At 37.4% G+C, this 17662-nt stretch overlaps 1 protein-coding gene across 2 annotated transcripts in view; it reads right to left on the bottom strand.

Moving 5' to 3' along the window:
- SYT1 (synaptotagmin 1) overlaps positions 1-17662 on the bottom strand; it is a 337296-nt gene that overhangs the window by 32183 nt on the left and 287451 nt on the right. For both annotated transcript variants that reach the window (XM_090139151.1, XM_090139144.1), the window contains exon 9: positions 16911-17028. In XM_090139151.1, coding sequence (XP_089995277.1) covers positions 16911-17028 — 118 coding nt within the window. The remainder of the gene's footprint in view (positions 1-16910; positions 17029-17662) is intronic.

Genomic DNA, 17662 nt, shown 5'->3' with positions numbered 1-17662 from the left:
TACACAAATTTTACCCTACCAAGAAGCCACTTTTCTCGTCTCAACCTAATTTTAGATGGATCACACTTTTTTAAGACCTGTATTTTGGGTACTGAGGAGGAAGACAGGAGGATCACAGAGGCTAACTGTAAAATACAGGTAGCAAAATACTAGGTGAGTTTTCAGGCCACCAGAGCCACAAATTTAAAAACAAACAAACAAACAAACAAAAAAAATAAAAGAAAATATGCAATTGAGTATTTTCTGTTTCAAGTAAAGAACAGATAGCTTTTATTCAGTTATTTCTCAGAATTAATAGACTAAAGCAATTGAAATTCAATGCAATTTCCATACATAACCATTTTTGCAAGCAAGGGGTATCTTGACAATTTTTTGATAACCAGATGTTGAATACTGCAGTTCCCTGCTATAAAAGCCATGGGAGACATAATCTCCAGACCAGTGGCAAAACCCTCAGAGAAGAAACACAAGAATCACTGTAACACTATATAATTACCTTATGATTTTATCGGTGTGTGTGTTGGCAGGAGCAAGTAAGAGACTGTTCTTCACAGAGACAATTCTATCACAACAAGGCTTACAAAGATATTAATGTAAAAGCTTCTCATTGTCTGAAAATCCTTTGCCATGGCAACTTAAAATCAGCTGCTTCCAAGTGATTTTAAAGCTTAACCGTCCCTTCATAACCCTTGAGTTGCAGACCTGGTATTTCAGCCACAACTATTAAATCTTCCTAACAGGTGTATGTATGTATTATCTCTACAAAGACCTGCATGATGAGCAGGTCCATTTACCCTATAGGGACAAGTAATCATTATGGGTCTCGTTCGTGACAGAAATTATTGTAACAGAAATCCTGTATTCAAATCAGTCAAACTCTTGCACACATGCTCCCAGGATGGCTAAGGCTTGGAGATGCTTTTTGCATTACAATTAAGCTCCTTTTTGCCAAGCTGTATATTTGTGCTGCTTTGCACTTGCTGACAGCATTGATCCTCTTATCATCTTCAAGGATATCTGATAAGAATTATCTGATTCACATGGAACTTGAGACAGTTTCATCTACGTCTGTATCAACATTTACTTTGGAATCAACAGATGCTCCTCCATTCAATCAGTGAGACTGAATACACAGATAAGTAAAAAAAAAAATCTGTTACAAATTTGAACTAGAGAATCATATATCTCATTTTTTCTGAATATAAAAAAAAAAAACAACACAGAGTACATTTTCAAAAGCTGTAAGTTTTTAAACTATGTTGGGCTAATAGTTCTCAGGCTTGTGTATCATGAACAGTGAATGCAAAAAAGTTAACTCCCTGATAAAATACCCAATTCCACACATTTCATAAGGGGTGCTTATCATTCCTGTTCATCCGTTATGTTCCTGATTCATGTTCATGTGATGGCAAGGAAGAGTAATATCTAAAATTCTGCTACGTAATGCTTTTTGGGTTATTTAGCATAATCAGACTGACTGGATATCTTAATTAAATACAGTCATGATACAAGGTATATGTAGGTTCATAGGCCATGTAATCTCAGGGATGTGCATACAGACTGAAGAAGCTGGGAGAATCTCAGAGCTCTAGATAATAGAAGCAGTGAATTTACTTATGAAATTCAAGACTTTTATTACTGTTACTACTGCTACAGTAGCACTCAGAGGCCCCTTTCAGTTAGAAATTTGCTCTATATGCTAAGAGGCAATCCTGTCCCACATTGGAGATGGTATCAGTAAAAAAAAAAAAAAAAAGGCATAAAGAAATGCTCTTCAAGGTCAAGCCTAGACAAATACCTTCTCTATGGTCAAACAACAACTTACTAGCAAAGAACAACACTGGTATACCTTTGGTACTAAGAAGAGTATATGTAAAAATACCTTATGCATACATGGGAAAGGACATAGTTATCAGTGCTTTCTGATATAATATTTCTTTTTTTCCTAAGTGTCCGACCCTCCAGTATGGTACCTCCCACGGAACAGAACTGCTTGGTGATGCAATTTGGAGATGCTCTCACTATCCTGAAATGTTTAGGGTTATGGAAAATGGCATATAGATCCCCCTGGGACATGCTCTGATTAGCATGCTCAGCTCATGCTTTGCACAGAGACAGACTGAGAGCTTATGACCGACCTTTACAGACTGCAAAGCCTTCACATGCTTGGTAAAATATGTAATTGCCTGTGGAAATGAGGTGGTTCTGAGAACTGGATTTTCATGAGCAGAACCCGCATTAGGGAATCAGGAGCCCTGATAGCATCCCTACTCAATGCAAAGGAATTCAGTCCTCTACCTTCTCTGACCATTTCCTATCCACCAGACTGTAGTCTTAGTTGGTGGTTAGGAAATTGAATCCTTTTCTCAAATCTGTACACAAGTAGAGGAAGGGACACAAGAGAAAAAAAAGTTCCTGAGAGAAGAAAGACATCTGTAAGGAAATGTCTTGAAACCACTAAGACTGAGAAATGTTTTAAATCACCAATTAAGATGGTGATTTAAATCCACTTTGAAGGATGAAGAGATACGAAGATCTATAGTTGATAGGATTTTACTTTGCTAGGTTCATGCAAGTATTTTACAGTAAGAAGTTATGAGTTAAAGATCCCCCACAAAGCAAGAAACAGATCCTACGTTTTCCCAGACAGTTTAGAGCTCAAATTACTACTAGATTAGTCACGCTCCCATGCCACCCACCTTATACAACTGCAGTTGCAGAGCTACAGGGAATATTAGTGCATAGAGACTCCCTGAGAAATTCCAGAGATATTTCTAAGACAAATAAAGTTGAAAATTTTCTCTTTTGGTTTCATTTTGATGCCTTAGAAAGGCAAGAGTACTTACTCTCCTTTAAATAATATTTTTATTAGCTTTTGGACAAAAGAGCTAAAGAGAGTAAGCAACGTGGACATTTTTCTTCTGAGCTCTCCTATTCAGGATTGGCTGTCCAAGTAATCTGATGGATGGTCAAATTGATATGCACTCTGTTATTTCTCTACTGCCTGCACATCTAATAGACCCAGGTAAACAGTCGCTTAAGCCCTGAAATAGCTGTGAAGCCTCAAGTACTAGAAAATATTCTTTGATCTTGTCATCTAATTAATCATAAAAAAGTAACAGCTTTGCAGTTTTGTTTTAGTATGACTGAAAAACCAGCCTTCTTTTCAGTTTATCAAGGCTTGGCCCCGAGCTGCTAACTCTCAATATTTGGTCACAGTGAACAACTGGTAAATGTTGGTTTTTGCATTTAAAGACACAATATGAGTGAGATTTTCAAATGCACATAGCTCAGCACCTTTCAGAGAAGTACAGAAAATCCCATCTGACCTCCAGTTCTGCATCTCAACACAGAAAAATTACTTAACAATTGTGGCCAAATGTCTTGTTTTTAGAATTCACTTTTTAAAATTATTTTACTCAGAAATTTTCTTCCCTAGCTAAATGTGAAGTTGCTTGTATATGCCTATCCCTTTTGTTTACTTAAAATCACCTCTCATATAAGGAATCAAATGCTACTTTTTTGTGCAAGCAAGAGGATGAGTAAAGATGCATCACTGGCCTACACATTTCTGTAAAATTAAGAAACCTCAAATTCCAAGGAACCACTGAAGCTCAATTTTTATAGCAAATCATCCCTGTTTGCTATAAAAATGTTAGCAAAGGCTCCTGGTCATTTCAGTAAGACTTGCATGCCCTTCATTGCCTTTAATTTATTAGCTTGTTATCTACTGAGCTTCATGCTCACGACTAAGAGAAGATCTGGATATCTGATGTCAGCATATTCTGTGCTGTCAAATGTGATGATGTAAAGCTTGAAAATATGCATCTGAACCTATGTCAGTGCTTCAGCTTATCAGGACTTTAGAGAGGAAAAGACAAGCTCTACTTTGGATTTAGTGGATTTAGTATGGCTATTGAAAAGCCTGCGCAGCTCTATGGTGGTAGTGTTTTATGTCCACTCTTAAAGCCATGATGCAACCTTAGCTTGTCTGGTCTTTGGTGATTCATAGATGGCAACTCTATGCCTTTTATGAACTAGACTTTTTGCCTTACTGAATGTAATTTCTTTAAAATACTTTTAACTGAAATTTATTGCTTTTTTTTCTCCATTTCTCTGAGTATCATTATTTATGATGATATCTGATTAACTATCATGCTAACCTGTTTATGTCATTAAGTGATTTCCTGTTTCTTACATGCATTCTTTCTTTCATTCTGATTAACTTGTGAGACAATCACTAATCACTGTGATTTTTCTCTTTAATGTGGCTTGCAGATTGTTTAGGAATATGTGCAATTGAGACCTTTTTATTAATTCCATGTAAAAATTTGCAGTGTAGTGGTTGTTGACAAGAAATAAAATCCACAGAAAATGATGGGCAGTATTTCTTGTTTCCTAGAGATGAATGGTGGTGTTCATTTATGCAAAAACAGAAAAAACATCCAGTCAACAAAGAGTAGTCCAGCATGAGCTCACACCTTTATGAATTCCGTGGTTGTGTATACATTTATACAAAACAATGTATGTAAATGATGAAGTAGAAACTTCACCTGATCAAAATCAGTAAGACAATTTGTAACCCATCTTACTGGTTTGATCTGGAATGGCAGAATCTGTTTCTGCCACTCTTCACTTCTTAAAATCTGTATGCAATTTGAGTGAGGAAAATAAACATTTACTATATATGGAAGGATAAAACTGACAGATGGAGAAAGATGGCTTTTGTACTTTTGAGAATAAATAAAAATTAACAGAGAAAAACAAAGGCAAAATGTAAAACCGAGCATGAAAGTTTTGCGTATGACCAGAATGATGTCTTTCAATGAAACACCATTGGAATTAATGCAGAACACTATTTGTACCATACGGATGTTTGGATCTCTGCCAGAAAAATGGCACCATCTGTCCTTTCACCACAAAGTGGACCGAAATGATATGTATTACTGTAAGACTACGATTCTTATTATTTGCATAGTACCGACTAAGAAAATATACCTCTCCGTCCACTCAAATTAATTATGGTCTCGAGTCAGTGCTTGCAGCCAAGGCCAACCCAAAAATACTGAAGGATTTACTGTGTCGTGCTTGAGACATACAGGCCGGTGCCATAAAATTTAAACATACTGAAAAGAAACTTGGAGTATTTCTATATTCTTTTTGGTTGAATACAACATTATTAGAAAAAAAGTAGACAGAAAGTCTAAGCTCCCCCACCTTTCTCATCATGCTGTGAGTACAATAACCCTCTGCTGTCTATAGATGGCAGTACTTTCAGTTCACGTTTCACTCTCTAAAACACATAACAGCCATAAATTGCAAACGCAACACACTCTTATACAATGCATCTCATTTAGTATGTCTGATTGTTATAATATAAGTCAAGCAAACAAAAGAAAAATTACATTCCCCTAGGGTTCTTCACGTTTGAAGCAGATTTCATGGAAATTTAACTTGATTTCAGGAATATAATTGAACTAACAATCTGTTCTCTCAGACAGGATGTCCCCCGCTTGATATTATGTAGGGTTGGACAAATGCCAAAACAGATTTGAATGTACCTCAAAATGCTCGTGAAAATGACTGGGCTTTTCTAAAAGCAAGATGTGTGCACTGGGTAGATCAGACAGCAGCACCGTAGATGATGTGAGTCTTCCACTTAACCTATCAGGACTAAAATGCACTAGAACTGTAAACAAAGAGAAAATGCAGCAAACAGAATGTAAACAAGAAAAGTCAAAGAGCATTTTTTTTAGCCATTCCTGTGAATGCTCTGCGGAAAGCAAACTAGTATGCAAATACACAGCGATGGAATGCTTAGGAACTGTGTTCTGTGCTGAAATATGAAGCCAGCAGCCAATGGAGCTGAAATGTTTTCCAAAATCAGTGTATGATTTAGGTTATTCAGATTTGGGCTCTCCTATACACAAAAAGGAATTAAAACTAGAGAGGATTTTGGAACAGCTATATAGAGATTTGGTACAGTTTTAATAAAAGTATTAATTTCCATTTTCCAAAGAGAGAAACAGACTCACTGCAAGAAAATGAGAACAGATTTAAACATGAATTGCCAGAGCATGGTTGTGAATCTGCAACAAAACAAAAGTATTTGTTTGTTTGTTGGTTCGTTTGAGTTCCCAAGGAAACACAGCGTGGATGATCATCCTGTCCTCTTCGTGTGCATGTACCAGACTGGTGATTGACTGTTCCCTTTCCATACTCTTTTAGTATACTGGCCAGTGTCAATCAAACTTGATAGGCTCACAGGCCTTTCGAGGATATTTAATTCCTACTGTGTGAACGTAGGCAGCCAGGTAGAATTGAGAAAGCCTACTAAGTATCCCTCCGTGAGGTGAAAGCTGCAGCATGGTCTGACCTCTTATTAAACACCAGAAGATACATGTGTGAAAGAGATATTATGGATGTTCAGACTGGACAAAAGTTTTAGTTGAAGTGTGTATTCTTTTAGATACCAGAATAACCAGTCACGCTCTGAAATTAAAATGAAATCATGCCCTATAATTTCTGTGCTCACAGAACTGTATTTTAAATTACTAGAGGGCTACTGTTGGCCTTGAGCTGTAGCCAACTCTTAATGCGACAGGACATTCCATTAGTGCAAAACTGAACTCAAAGTTGAAAAGCTATGAAGTCCTTGTCCCCTTCTACCTCATAGAATCTGCATTTGAGGGCCATAATTCCTAGAGACTGCTGCAACTGGCATTTTATAGATATCATAGAAATATTAGCTGCATAATGAAAAGTATGCACTGGTGGATGTGGAAGATATGTTTGTCTGAATAATTTTCATTTATAAAAATATAAATGATTGCCAGTGCTTTGGGATGGATTCTCTTAGACTGCTCCATTTTGCTGTGAGAGGAATCCATACCCTGATCAAAAAGAAGCAATCCAGGGTCAGATTAGACAAAAGCAACATCTGTCCCACACTTGGGTCTATTTCTTGACTACTTAAGGTGAAAGAACTTGTAAGTTTAGGAAATCACTGGCTCACTCTTCTGTTGTTACTACCAGACACAAAGGATGAGCAGACCTGATGGAAAGATTGTTCTTGTCAAGTGATGTTTTTTGATTCAAAGCCAGGCAGCAGCTTCCTGAAGTTGATGTCCTTCAGCAATAGTGCACTATGGATGGTCTCCAGGAATGTCTGAGCCAGTCCTCAACTTCTACTACCCACGAAGGAACATGATCTGATACCCTTTAATCTTGCCTAGCCCCAGTGAAAATGACTCTTAATGACAACAGCAAGAAACCTCTCCCAGAAACAAATTCGTCCACTCCCACCTGGCCTTGCTTTCCAGACTGAAATCCCAAATACTTGGTTAAGTATCGTGCAGCTTCTTTTTAATTAAACATTCGCCTCCATTTTTTTTTTAGCCATGAGGGAGCAGCCTGAATTAACTCAGCTCCCAACCAGCTGAAACAATCTGCAGTGCAAGACTTGCTGATGCTGTCAGATTGTTACATAAGCATTTCTTCACATCCCACATAGCCAGGGCTTCTGAACTTAAAAAACCCATCATCTTGCATAATCAACACTTTTAGCATCCTTCAAATGTTGACAAGCATGTGATAGATTGCTGATGGGAAACAACTGATATAGCTGAGTACTCCAGCAGCTTCCTGGAACCTGCTGCAGAAACACAGCCCCTCACAACAATATGATAATGATAACGGCACTGGAGCCAGCTGTACTGCACAGACTTCTGGAGGGACTCAAACAGAAATTAAGATGCTATATCAATAGGGCTAAATGGAGACATTATCATATTCTTTCCATTGGAAAGGTGGATTTAACCCACAGTCCCATATGTATGAAGTGGTCTATGATACCACCAGGAATCAGAAGAAAAAAAAAGTACCACAAAGCAGGTCTGATAGCAGAGATTAAACAAAACCCTTATTTCTCTGACCGGAAGCAATTCCTACTGAGGTGCTGCTGAGCTGCAGAGATTATCTTCGGATCCTGAAATCCTTGTGTGCCATTATTTAAAAGATAGAACTTACTAGTATATCATGAACATCTATAAAATATGTATCTGTATTGATACTTGTTTTTGAGCAAACTTAGATCAGAGAGATATTATGTTGTGATAAAGCTCAAGTACAGAGCTTACAAATAAATCATTCTGCCTTCACAAGTAGGAAACAACTCGGCTTTCCAGTGGGTGGGATTCCTTATGACAGATTTCCTTTTAGGCATGTTTTGCAAGAAAAAATCTAGATATTATTCTCTGGGCATTGGTCAGTTGTGTTAGATAATATTTGAATTTTAAAGTCAAGTAAACAAGTTTGTATCTACTGGCATACATACTAGACAGATGCTATGTGATCTGTGCTCTGTTTGTGTCTTTCCTTAATGAGCATTATTTATTTTACTATTCATTTATAACATTAATATCTAATGTGATGGGATGCAACAAGAAAGCCCCACGCATAAATTATTTTGATTTAAAGACAGTAAAAAATATCTGTGAATTTGGACAGCCTAGTAGAAACAAAAAGAATTCAAGTGGGGAATGAGCAATTGCATATTCTTCTGCAAGGCAGTAAAAATGAAGCATAATAAACAATAACAGAAAAAAATCCGAATTTTCTCCTACGAGATAAAATTCCTGGACTAATGACTACAAAATGTCAGGAGATGTTCCCTCTTTATTGCTGTTTTGCTATTGCATTGTATTACTGACATGCATCAGCTGAGAGAAGCAGCCATCTTACTCAACAGCACTTCTATAATGCAGAAGAAACAGATTTTAGCATAAAAACAATCATGTTGTTATGAGAGATTTCTCAGATTCCTCTTACCTTTAGCCTTGCAAAACAGTTGTCGAGCACTTCAGCTGTCCTAAACAAACTGAATTGTGTAGATAGCTCACTCATACCCAGCCTTGTCTTCCTCTTCAAGTTCCACAGAAGTGATAAATGCACTTTACAATAATATGCCTGAAAACCTCAATTGTTCTTCTATTTTTTTTTCCAAATAAGATGTAAAGAGATCTTTATCATCATACAGAAGACCCTTGTGAAGACAAAAACACTTGCTGTGTTGACTTCAGCAGCTAATAAATAAAAGCACAACAGTGGCTAGGAATTAAACCCAGATAAATTCCACCGTCCACCACATAGGGATATCTTTACTGAGTTGGGAGGAACAGAGTCAGGGGGAAGCAGCATTTCTGATCTTCAGTTTTCCACCTTGTCAGCAGGTAATCAGGGTGCTCTACTGCCAACTCGAAGACAGAGGGGTCTGTGCTGGCAGGCTGGAGCAAGCTCCAGATGTTGGCTTTTCTACCAATAGGGTCATGGAATGAAAGTGGGGGATAAAATTTTTGGAAAGAATCGAGATTCATCTGACTCTCCTGACATGCATGAAAGATGAGAATAACTGAATGCTGGCATGTCAATAGCAGTCAGCAACAAGGCTATATTTATCTCTGTTACCTAAAGAAGGGTACTGGGAACTTGTCTCAATAGAAGAAAAGGCAGAACATGACTTCAGCCTTCTGTTAGGAAGCTCCTGGAAACTGAATTTTGGAAATGGCAATGAGAAAACTTCTTTTTCATTTTTGTTGAAATGACATCTTATAGTTGCCAGTAGAGAGTTTCATTCAGCAAATGTGTGAGCAGATCTGATAAACTAGCACAGATAAAGCATATACATATTTAAGGATACTGACAAAGAAGCAGAAACAGTATTTTTCCTCTCTCTCTCCCTGTCTCTCTCACTGCACTAATGTAAACACTTCCTCTGTCTTCACTGATGTATTTCCAGCACAGTGTACCAGAGGAGACATGCAGCTGTCTTCTTAGTACATAATCTCTGCTTGCATCAGTCATAATTCAGGACTGGGATCTGATCTTTGAAATGTTTCTTTATGTTGAGATGCACACCTAAAGGGGCTACACTTCAGAAACTGAGTCAGGAGGGCTTTGGGAAGTAACCACTGTAAAGGCCTAGCAAAAACTAAATGTCTTTCTTGCCCTCATGGATTAATCAAACAAAAAAAATGCATGTATGGTTTAAAGCAATTTAAAAATATATTTGCAAAGTTGTCTCTTTTTCTTCAAAAAATTCTAGAAACTTCATCAAACTTCATTTGTGTAAAAGCTAATGTACTGCTCATGCTGTCGTACTAACCTGCATGATTTTATATAGTACTAAAAAGGAACCCCCTTAATCATACTTTTCTCACTTCCTTTAGATGAGCGAACATTTAAGCACTCATCTAAACTGCATTTACAGAGATGAAGAAAGGGCATTTTCTTTTTGAGTTCATATTTCATTTTTTTTTCTTCTAATCCATTAAAGAAAGAAATAGGCTGCCATTTTCAGGGAGTAAAAATAAATTAAACTTACTCGTAAGACTAATTTCCCTAAGGATGCCTGAATCCATCTACACTATTCCTACATCTATTTTATAGCCGCTCATATTGCTGTGGAATTCTTGTAGAGTCCGAAAGCTTGAAGTATTAACCATCTTATTTCCGTAGAAGTAATTAACACACACATTTTCACGTCTGCTCTGAGACTGCATAAGCAAATACAAACAAACTATAACCAGAAAGAAGCACATGTGCACACACACACAGTGCATCATTAGATGTGGATATTCAAATAAAAGAGTAAGAAGATTCCAGTCTTTCTATTTCAAGGAATGGGGTAAGAGAATCAATAGCAGTGCTAGAAAATTCTGCCCAGTGGCTGACACTCCTCACAGCTGGGTGCTGATCTCCTATACCTTTGGGTAGGGTGAATGATTAAGGAGATGTATACATACAATAAGCTTTCTGTCCTTTCTCAAATGAAGAAGATGTTCAAATACCTCCTGAATCCAGGCACTTTTGTGGCACGGCGTTTGTCCTAAGATTACTAAGGCTTTTCAGAGCAATGCCTAGAGGTTTTGTACAGCTTCAGTGATAATCAGCTAGCATAATCTCTTTTTCTTCATTTGAGACATAAAAGGAAAAAAAAAAAGGTGAACAATTTGACGTTGCTTCTTTGTAGGAACTGCTGCATTTGATGGTTCATCTAATACAATATATTATTGTGTGAAATAGCCTGTAGCAAACGATTTGATGGAAATTGTGTACTTGCTCCAAAATGGACAATTAATTAGCACATTCTTTATAAAAACCTGCAAAATGCACTGAAATATGGGAGTTAACTTATCCATTAATGTATCCATTAACATTTCTTCTATGATGGAGGTGTTGTAATTTTTACTGTCTTTTGATATTGGAACTATCTTTTTCAGCTCATCACTTCAGGCAATCTGATGTCAAAGGTCTGAGTTGCGATTAGAAGAAACAACTCCCCCAGACTTTATTTGCCCACTGAAACAGAACCATTTTAGACAAGACCCCCTACTCTTGCTGCTGCCCAGACTTAGGGACGATGTCACCAACAGGAACGTCGCTCTGGGTAGGAGAGAAAGAGTCTAATATGGCAGAGACTGATCCTTTTCCCACTGTTGAAACCTAAAGAGAATTTACTGTGATGCTGTGCGATTGTTTTGCAAGTGTTAGAGAGATGTATTGTTGCAGCCATCTACTGCTGGAAGTTCTGCCAGTCACTGTATTCTAGTAGAGATATTGAGACACTAGATGCTATAGAAATCCCCACTGTAAGTAGACATCATAACATGTTTGTTGGTACTGATCTCTGCTGGATTCTTTTGGATTAGGCTAGCTGCAAATGCAGCTGTTGTGGTGGTGTTTGTTTTTTATTTTTGTCTTTTATTAACATTCTTTTCCTCTCCCCTAATACTCAGAGAATCATGTTACAATATTGATTATAGAAATGCCATGGCACTAATAGAGTATTTCTCTTCCCATAATATTACATTTGTGTTAGATTGCTTTTAAGCTTTCTTACGTTTTAATGAAGTTATTAAAGTGAATGCTCTGCCTGCATAATTCATGAGCCTTCACTCTGTCTTCAAAGAACCAGTCTCTAAACAATATTTTTATTTTTCAAATCTGCTATAAGACATTCAAAGCCTTTTGAATTTGAATGTAGTATTTAAAATAAATCCATAAGTGTAGAAACCCAGCTTTATTCTGATATAGTACCATTTGGTCCCCTGAGATGCTTCTGATTTATAATATTTCTGTGACAGATACAAAGAGGAGCTATGTATTTTCTATTTATAGCTCATAAATATTGAGATTAGCTTTCACACATGATGGACTGGATTACAGGCTGCTTTTTCTGCTGTGGCTCTACGTGCAGCTTCCTGCAGAAGGAAGATCACATGGATCCAATCACAGCCCTTGCATTTCTTTCTAAACATTGATTTGGCATAAATGGATACAGTTTAGGGGTTTATATAATCTGTGAACTGTGCTATGACAATTCTTAAGTGGTAGCTGAGACTTTTCTAGTCGGGTCCTCATCTCCATCAGTAACCTGCGTTTGACCTTGGGGATGGTGAGAGGCAGCAGGGCAAAGAAGATAAGGGAAGCAAAAAGCATCCTACTAGGATACATTCCTGGTAATTAGAATGACTAAAATCTAAGCATACTAAAATAACACATAAGACAAAAATGCCATATCTTTCAAAGTTTTTAAGAAGAAGAGAACCTCGTTGAAATGAATCCCAAAAAGAAGATAAGCTATGTTAAAGCTTGAAATTATTATCAGCTACTAAGAGATGATACCTTTTAGAAATAAAACTGTTTTTGTCATTAATACATACTCACTGAACTTCTTAAGAAAAGGCATTTAAGCCAAAGGGCCTGGGTAGCTAAACAGCCATAACAGCAGTCTGTTCAGGTGCCAGCACTTGTTTCAGGTAATTTACTTCAAAGATTGGCTCAGTCAAAGCAGGGAAAGCTGCTGGAAATGGAACTGAAAGCTTTTATTTTGTGTCAGGAACAAAAATTAACATAAATGCCAGCTACAGCTAAACACACTGAAATCTACAGAACTGCCTACATGAATGTGTGTTGGTATTGGGAATCCTTCTGTGTAATAAATAGCATTGTATTTATTGCATTTATCTGCTAGTCAGATGTGCTGAGGGTTTAACCAGAATCTTTTTCTTTAGAAAATAAGAAAAAAAAAACCAACAAATACAACACAAGATTAAAATTACTCCAGATAAAAGTTTTATACTTATTTAGATTAGTTAACTGAAATCACTACCACTGATTTAAATGTATATATCACAGGGGAGCTGCAGATAATTTCTTCTTTTTCTGGAGCAGAAGAGAACATAAACCTGAATAACGTATCATAATTCATAGGCAGCCTTTGTGAACTGAATGGCACTGATGAGATGCATTGTACCCTTATCGAGGAATTAGTTCAACTGTGTCTTTATGGGCTTTTTGGAGAGATTAAACTGCAAGCTGTTTTAAAATCTTCTAAATCATCTAAAGGCAATTAAAAAACCAAACACAGTGACTTGAGAGTCTTAAGTTTCCTTGATTTTCAGTAAGGCAGAAGCTTCTAGGTCTCTTAGACATTTGGGGTGAAGTATGCCTATAATTCCATGTAACTCCAGTTTACCAAATTCAGACGAATAAAAATGACCTCCTTATAGCTAACATTCCTACAGTTCACCTGCCAGATGTCAGATTCATTAAAAATGCATTTGAATATAATTTAAATAATTAAAATGCAGTTTTAAAACATGCATAATTGTTTGCCAGAGGCCCTTTCTAACCAGAAATAATAATTTTCACTTGTTGCGGTGACTTGATGAGCTCAGGCTGAACAGTTCCAGTCCTTAAGCCAAGGTTTGCTTTAGCCACAGCCCGATGTTGCAATTAAGTTTAAGACCTGGGAGTTTATTGCTCAGATGGGTGATCTGGTTTTGTTACAAGGAGTCTAATAAAGTTGATGATTAGTTTGTTGTCTTTTATCATCTATCTGAAGTAATTTATGCCTGGCTTTAGACTGTCTATAAAATTTATGGAAAAGTTCAAAATGTTGGAGATAAAGACTTTCTCTGCAACTGTAGTAACCATTCAATTGGACACACAGATTGACTAGTGGCATTAAGGCATCACCAGTAGAACAATGCTAAGAAAACTACTTTGTTTTATACACAGTATATGTACTTTATTAACTGTGCTCTATTTCCACACAGTATAAACAAATATGTTGAAAATCAAGCATATTTTAAAGTACAATTGACCACAGTTATGGATGCACTCCAATTTTTGATGAATTATTAAAAAGAAGTTCAGAAGACTGCTGAGCCACAGTGACTGACTTGTTCATCATACTGGGACAGCAGATATATAATTGCTAAAGTTTTCCCCATCACTGAAGAGCAAAGCAGATACAGTAGAAGCAGTAATACTCAAGATGTTCAGGGCAGCAGCCAGAAGGAAACTGCAGAGCTACCTGCTGTTTGCTGTGAATGCTTGGCAGACCTCCTGCAGAAGCCAGGGCCTTGCTCCTCCTTCATGAAATGCGGATAAACTCCACTGAGAGGCAAAAATGATGCAAGAGAAAGAGGAGCCATTTCCAATTGCCTATTTTCTGCTTTTCCAGTATCTTCTCCAAAACAAGGGAGAATAACAGAAGGGAACCTGAGCTCTAAACGTGCTCACCTCAACAGTGAGAGACTTTTTGGCAATTTTTGTCAAAGTTCTTATTTATTTTTTTCCAGCTCCGACACCTACATAATTTTCCCCTCTTGCTAATGCTCTTCCTTTGGTGACAGTAAGTGCTGTTGAGCATATAAGTAGCATTCAGGCTGAGACAGCATTTGATTGTTAGCGTTTTCCCACCTCCATTGCAATGCGAAACTTTAAGTTTTGCAAAACGAAAAGCAATTTTAGTGTCTAGAGAAAATAACAAAGTAGTGGGGAAAGTGTTCCCTAATTGAGATAAAATCCTGTCACCTTCACTAGCACTTAACAGTACCACACTCTGAAAGCAGGTATTATTTAGTTTGAATAATGACAACAGAATCTCAGCTGGATTTTAAAAGTTACTTCTGCATAATTTATTCAGAAGATAAATTCCCTAATGAAAGATACTGGATCCATTTTAAGCCATCTATAATTACTGCCTCAGGAATACCATACTAGCTGCTGTTTATCACCGTCAGAGACTTCTGAATTCCTACTAAAACCATGGTATCCTATTGGGTTTGTTTGTCTCTGAGAGAACACAGTGTTTCAAGTGTGGTATGGCCCTACAAAGGAGAACAAAACATGCAATTCCCCAGAAATGCATTTGTATGTCCTTTACTCTGTTTCGGCGCTTCAGCATGTAGCACATTCATTTCCTCATGATTATTTCCAACACAATGCATTATGTTTTTCATCAGAAGTTTGTAGGAGGTTTTCAGTTCATTAGTACTTCCCTTGATTCTTTCTTATGAGTTTTGTAGCCATTATCCATCACACTTCTTTCAAATTTTGGAAAAGAATATACATGCTTTGACTCTTAGATCTCTACTTTAGTGAAAAAGAAAAAATCACACTTCCTCACTATGAGGATGTAATTTTTCATTAGGAAACAATTAGAAAAGAAAAGTGCGTAAGAACTTCAATCTGAAATTGGTTCAGTGTAAGCATTAAGGAAACAAATACTGGTGTGTCCACATTTTAGAATGGGTGTTCAAAAGTTTAGATTTGATTCAGGTAACAACTACAACAATATTTTCATGTCTTTATGGTGTCTATTGCTGTACAGCAGAAGACTTCAGAAACAGGTAAAATAAAATAAAAGTTACTAGTAAGAGACCTCATCTCCTTTCACTTTATGAAGGCCCTCATGTTACTGTTCAGCAAAGGTGGTAAATGAAACCTGAAGGCTTACTGTGAGTAGGCCTCTATGCCTACGTATGCTTTAGATATACCTCTTACCTTACGCTAAGACTATGAGAAAATGAAAGCCAAACACTTCACCATTCTGTTCATCATTTGCTACTTCAAGATGAACAACTACATCAGCTGTGTGTTAATGACAGCTGTAAAAGTGTTCAGTCCTAAAGCTGTGATAGAAGTATCCTCATTCTCAATGGTCTGTAAAAACCGTGTCTTTTTAGCAGAAGGTATATAAAATAAACTTTTCCTCTAAATACCTCTCCTTATGAAGCATCTTGTTATTTAATTTGATCTCAGTTAATTGGCAATTCAGTCAGTAATCTGTGTCCAAGAATTCCAGACACAGGGGAGAGCAGAAGCCTACACAGAGCTCCAGTAGAACCCAGGACAAAGCCCCAGTGCCCCGAGTTGATGGCAGCCTCCCTTGCGGATGGCATATATCATCCCACTCACTGCCTGTGTGGCCTCATCATAAGATGAGGAAAGGCTGCAAGGACCATCTGTAGGTGGGAGATACCAACCTCAGTGACTCAGAAGAGCAGGACTGTCACTGTGATTGCTGCTGTACATATTAATGCAGAACACTCCCAGATCTGCTCAGGGGAGCAATCACACCTATGCCCTTCAAATGCAGAAACAATTATCCTAGCACCTCAACCAATAGTCAGCAGTGACCTGTGATGAGTTTGCCTATTATGTATTATCAGTAACACTGTAGGGAAATGTTCACATTTTATGAGATTAAACAGACAATAGGAATAGTAGTCAGGGTTTGTTTTTCCTCTTGCTCGAATAGTCTATATTGATCTCCAGATAACAGGAGAGAAGGAAAGTATAGAGAGCATTATCTGACTGTTTAATTTTTCACGTAGTCTTGGACTGGAATGCACTGTATAATGAAATTTCTCTTTTTAAGCTAGAATGAGTTCTGATATACTCAGTCATGTCTTAAGATTCAGAAAACACAGAATGCATTTTTTGGACAGTGAATAAGAGCCCTTACTCTCTCAACAAAGAGCTCTCCAATGGAAAATGAGTTGTTTTTCTGCCTTATGATCCTGAAAAATTCTGTAAGCAGATTTTCATGCATGTACCTGACAGACCACCAACATCCATCTTCTTCAGGTTCTTTGCCTCCAGAATGACAACAGTCAGCTTTCCAGCAGTAGGCACATAACGGAGGGAGAAGCAGATATCACCCAGTTTTTCTTGCTGTAAAAGCAAACAAGGCATAGTGTTATTTTTTTTTAAATCATTTTGAATCTTTTAAAAATGTAATTTTTAAAACCCCACAGAAAATTAACAGGATTACATTTCAAACCCCTGTTGTAAAACAGAACATTCAAATTAATGACAGATCTGCCACAGGGTACTCAGCTTGAATACTCGATAGCCTCAGGTCTGTTGTAATAACCAGAGTTTGCAGCAACTGCCCTGTACGGGCCCCAGTGACAAGACGTGCTGGTTGCAAAGTTACACTGCCCCCACTTCATCTCAGACAATCAGACTCCCACAGATGCTGTTTGCTCTTTAATGTTAACCAAGTCATTATTTTTTTCCTGTTTGTGTTTCAGTAGAAACCAGCTAACACGAACACACAACCACTACGCAGGCAAATCAGGAAAGCAGACAGGGAGGGAAAGCTCACAATGCTTCCTTCTTCACATCAGTAAAGGCTGGAAGGATTTGGCGTTGCCTTCAACCTTGCAGCCTATCAAATGGGATCCTGCCAAACACAACCTATTGCAATTCATTGATTGTATTTTCCTTACATTCCTGGCAAAGGTGGAGAGATTGTGCAGAATTACAGGAACTTTGTTTTAAAAGCAGATTTAGACTTGCACAT

This window comes from Phasianus colchicus, chromosome 1 (genome assembly GCF_987193195.1).
Source record: "Phasianus colchicus chromosome 1, bPhaCol1.hap1.1, whole genome shotgun sequence".
Lineage (NCBI taxonomy): Eukaryota > Metazoa > Chordata > Aves > Galliformes > Phasianidae > Phasianus > Phasianus colchicus.
Note: the sequence above shows the minus strand (reverse complement) of the source record. Positions and strands in the feature narration are given on the sequence as shown.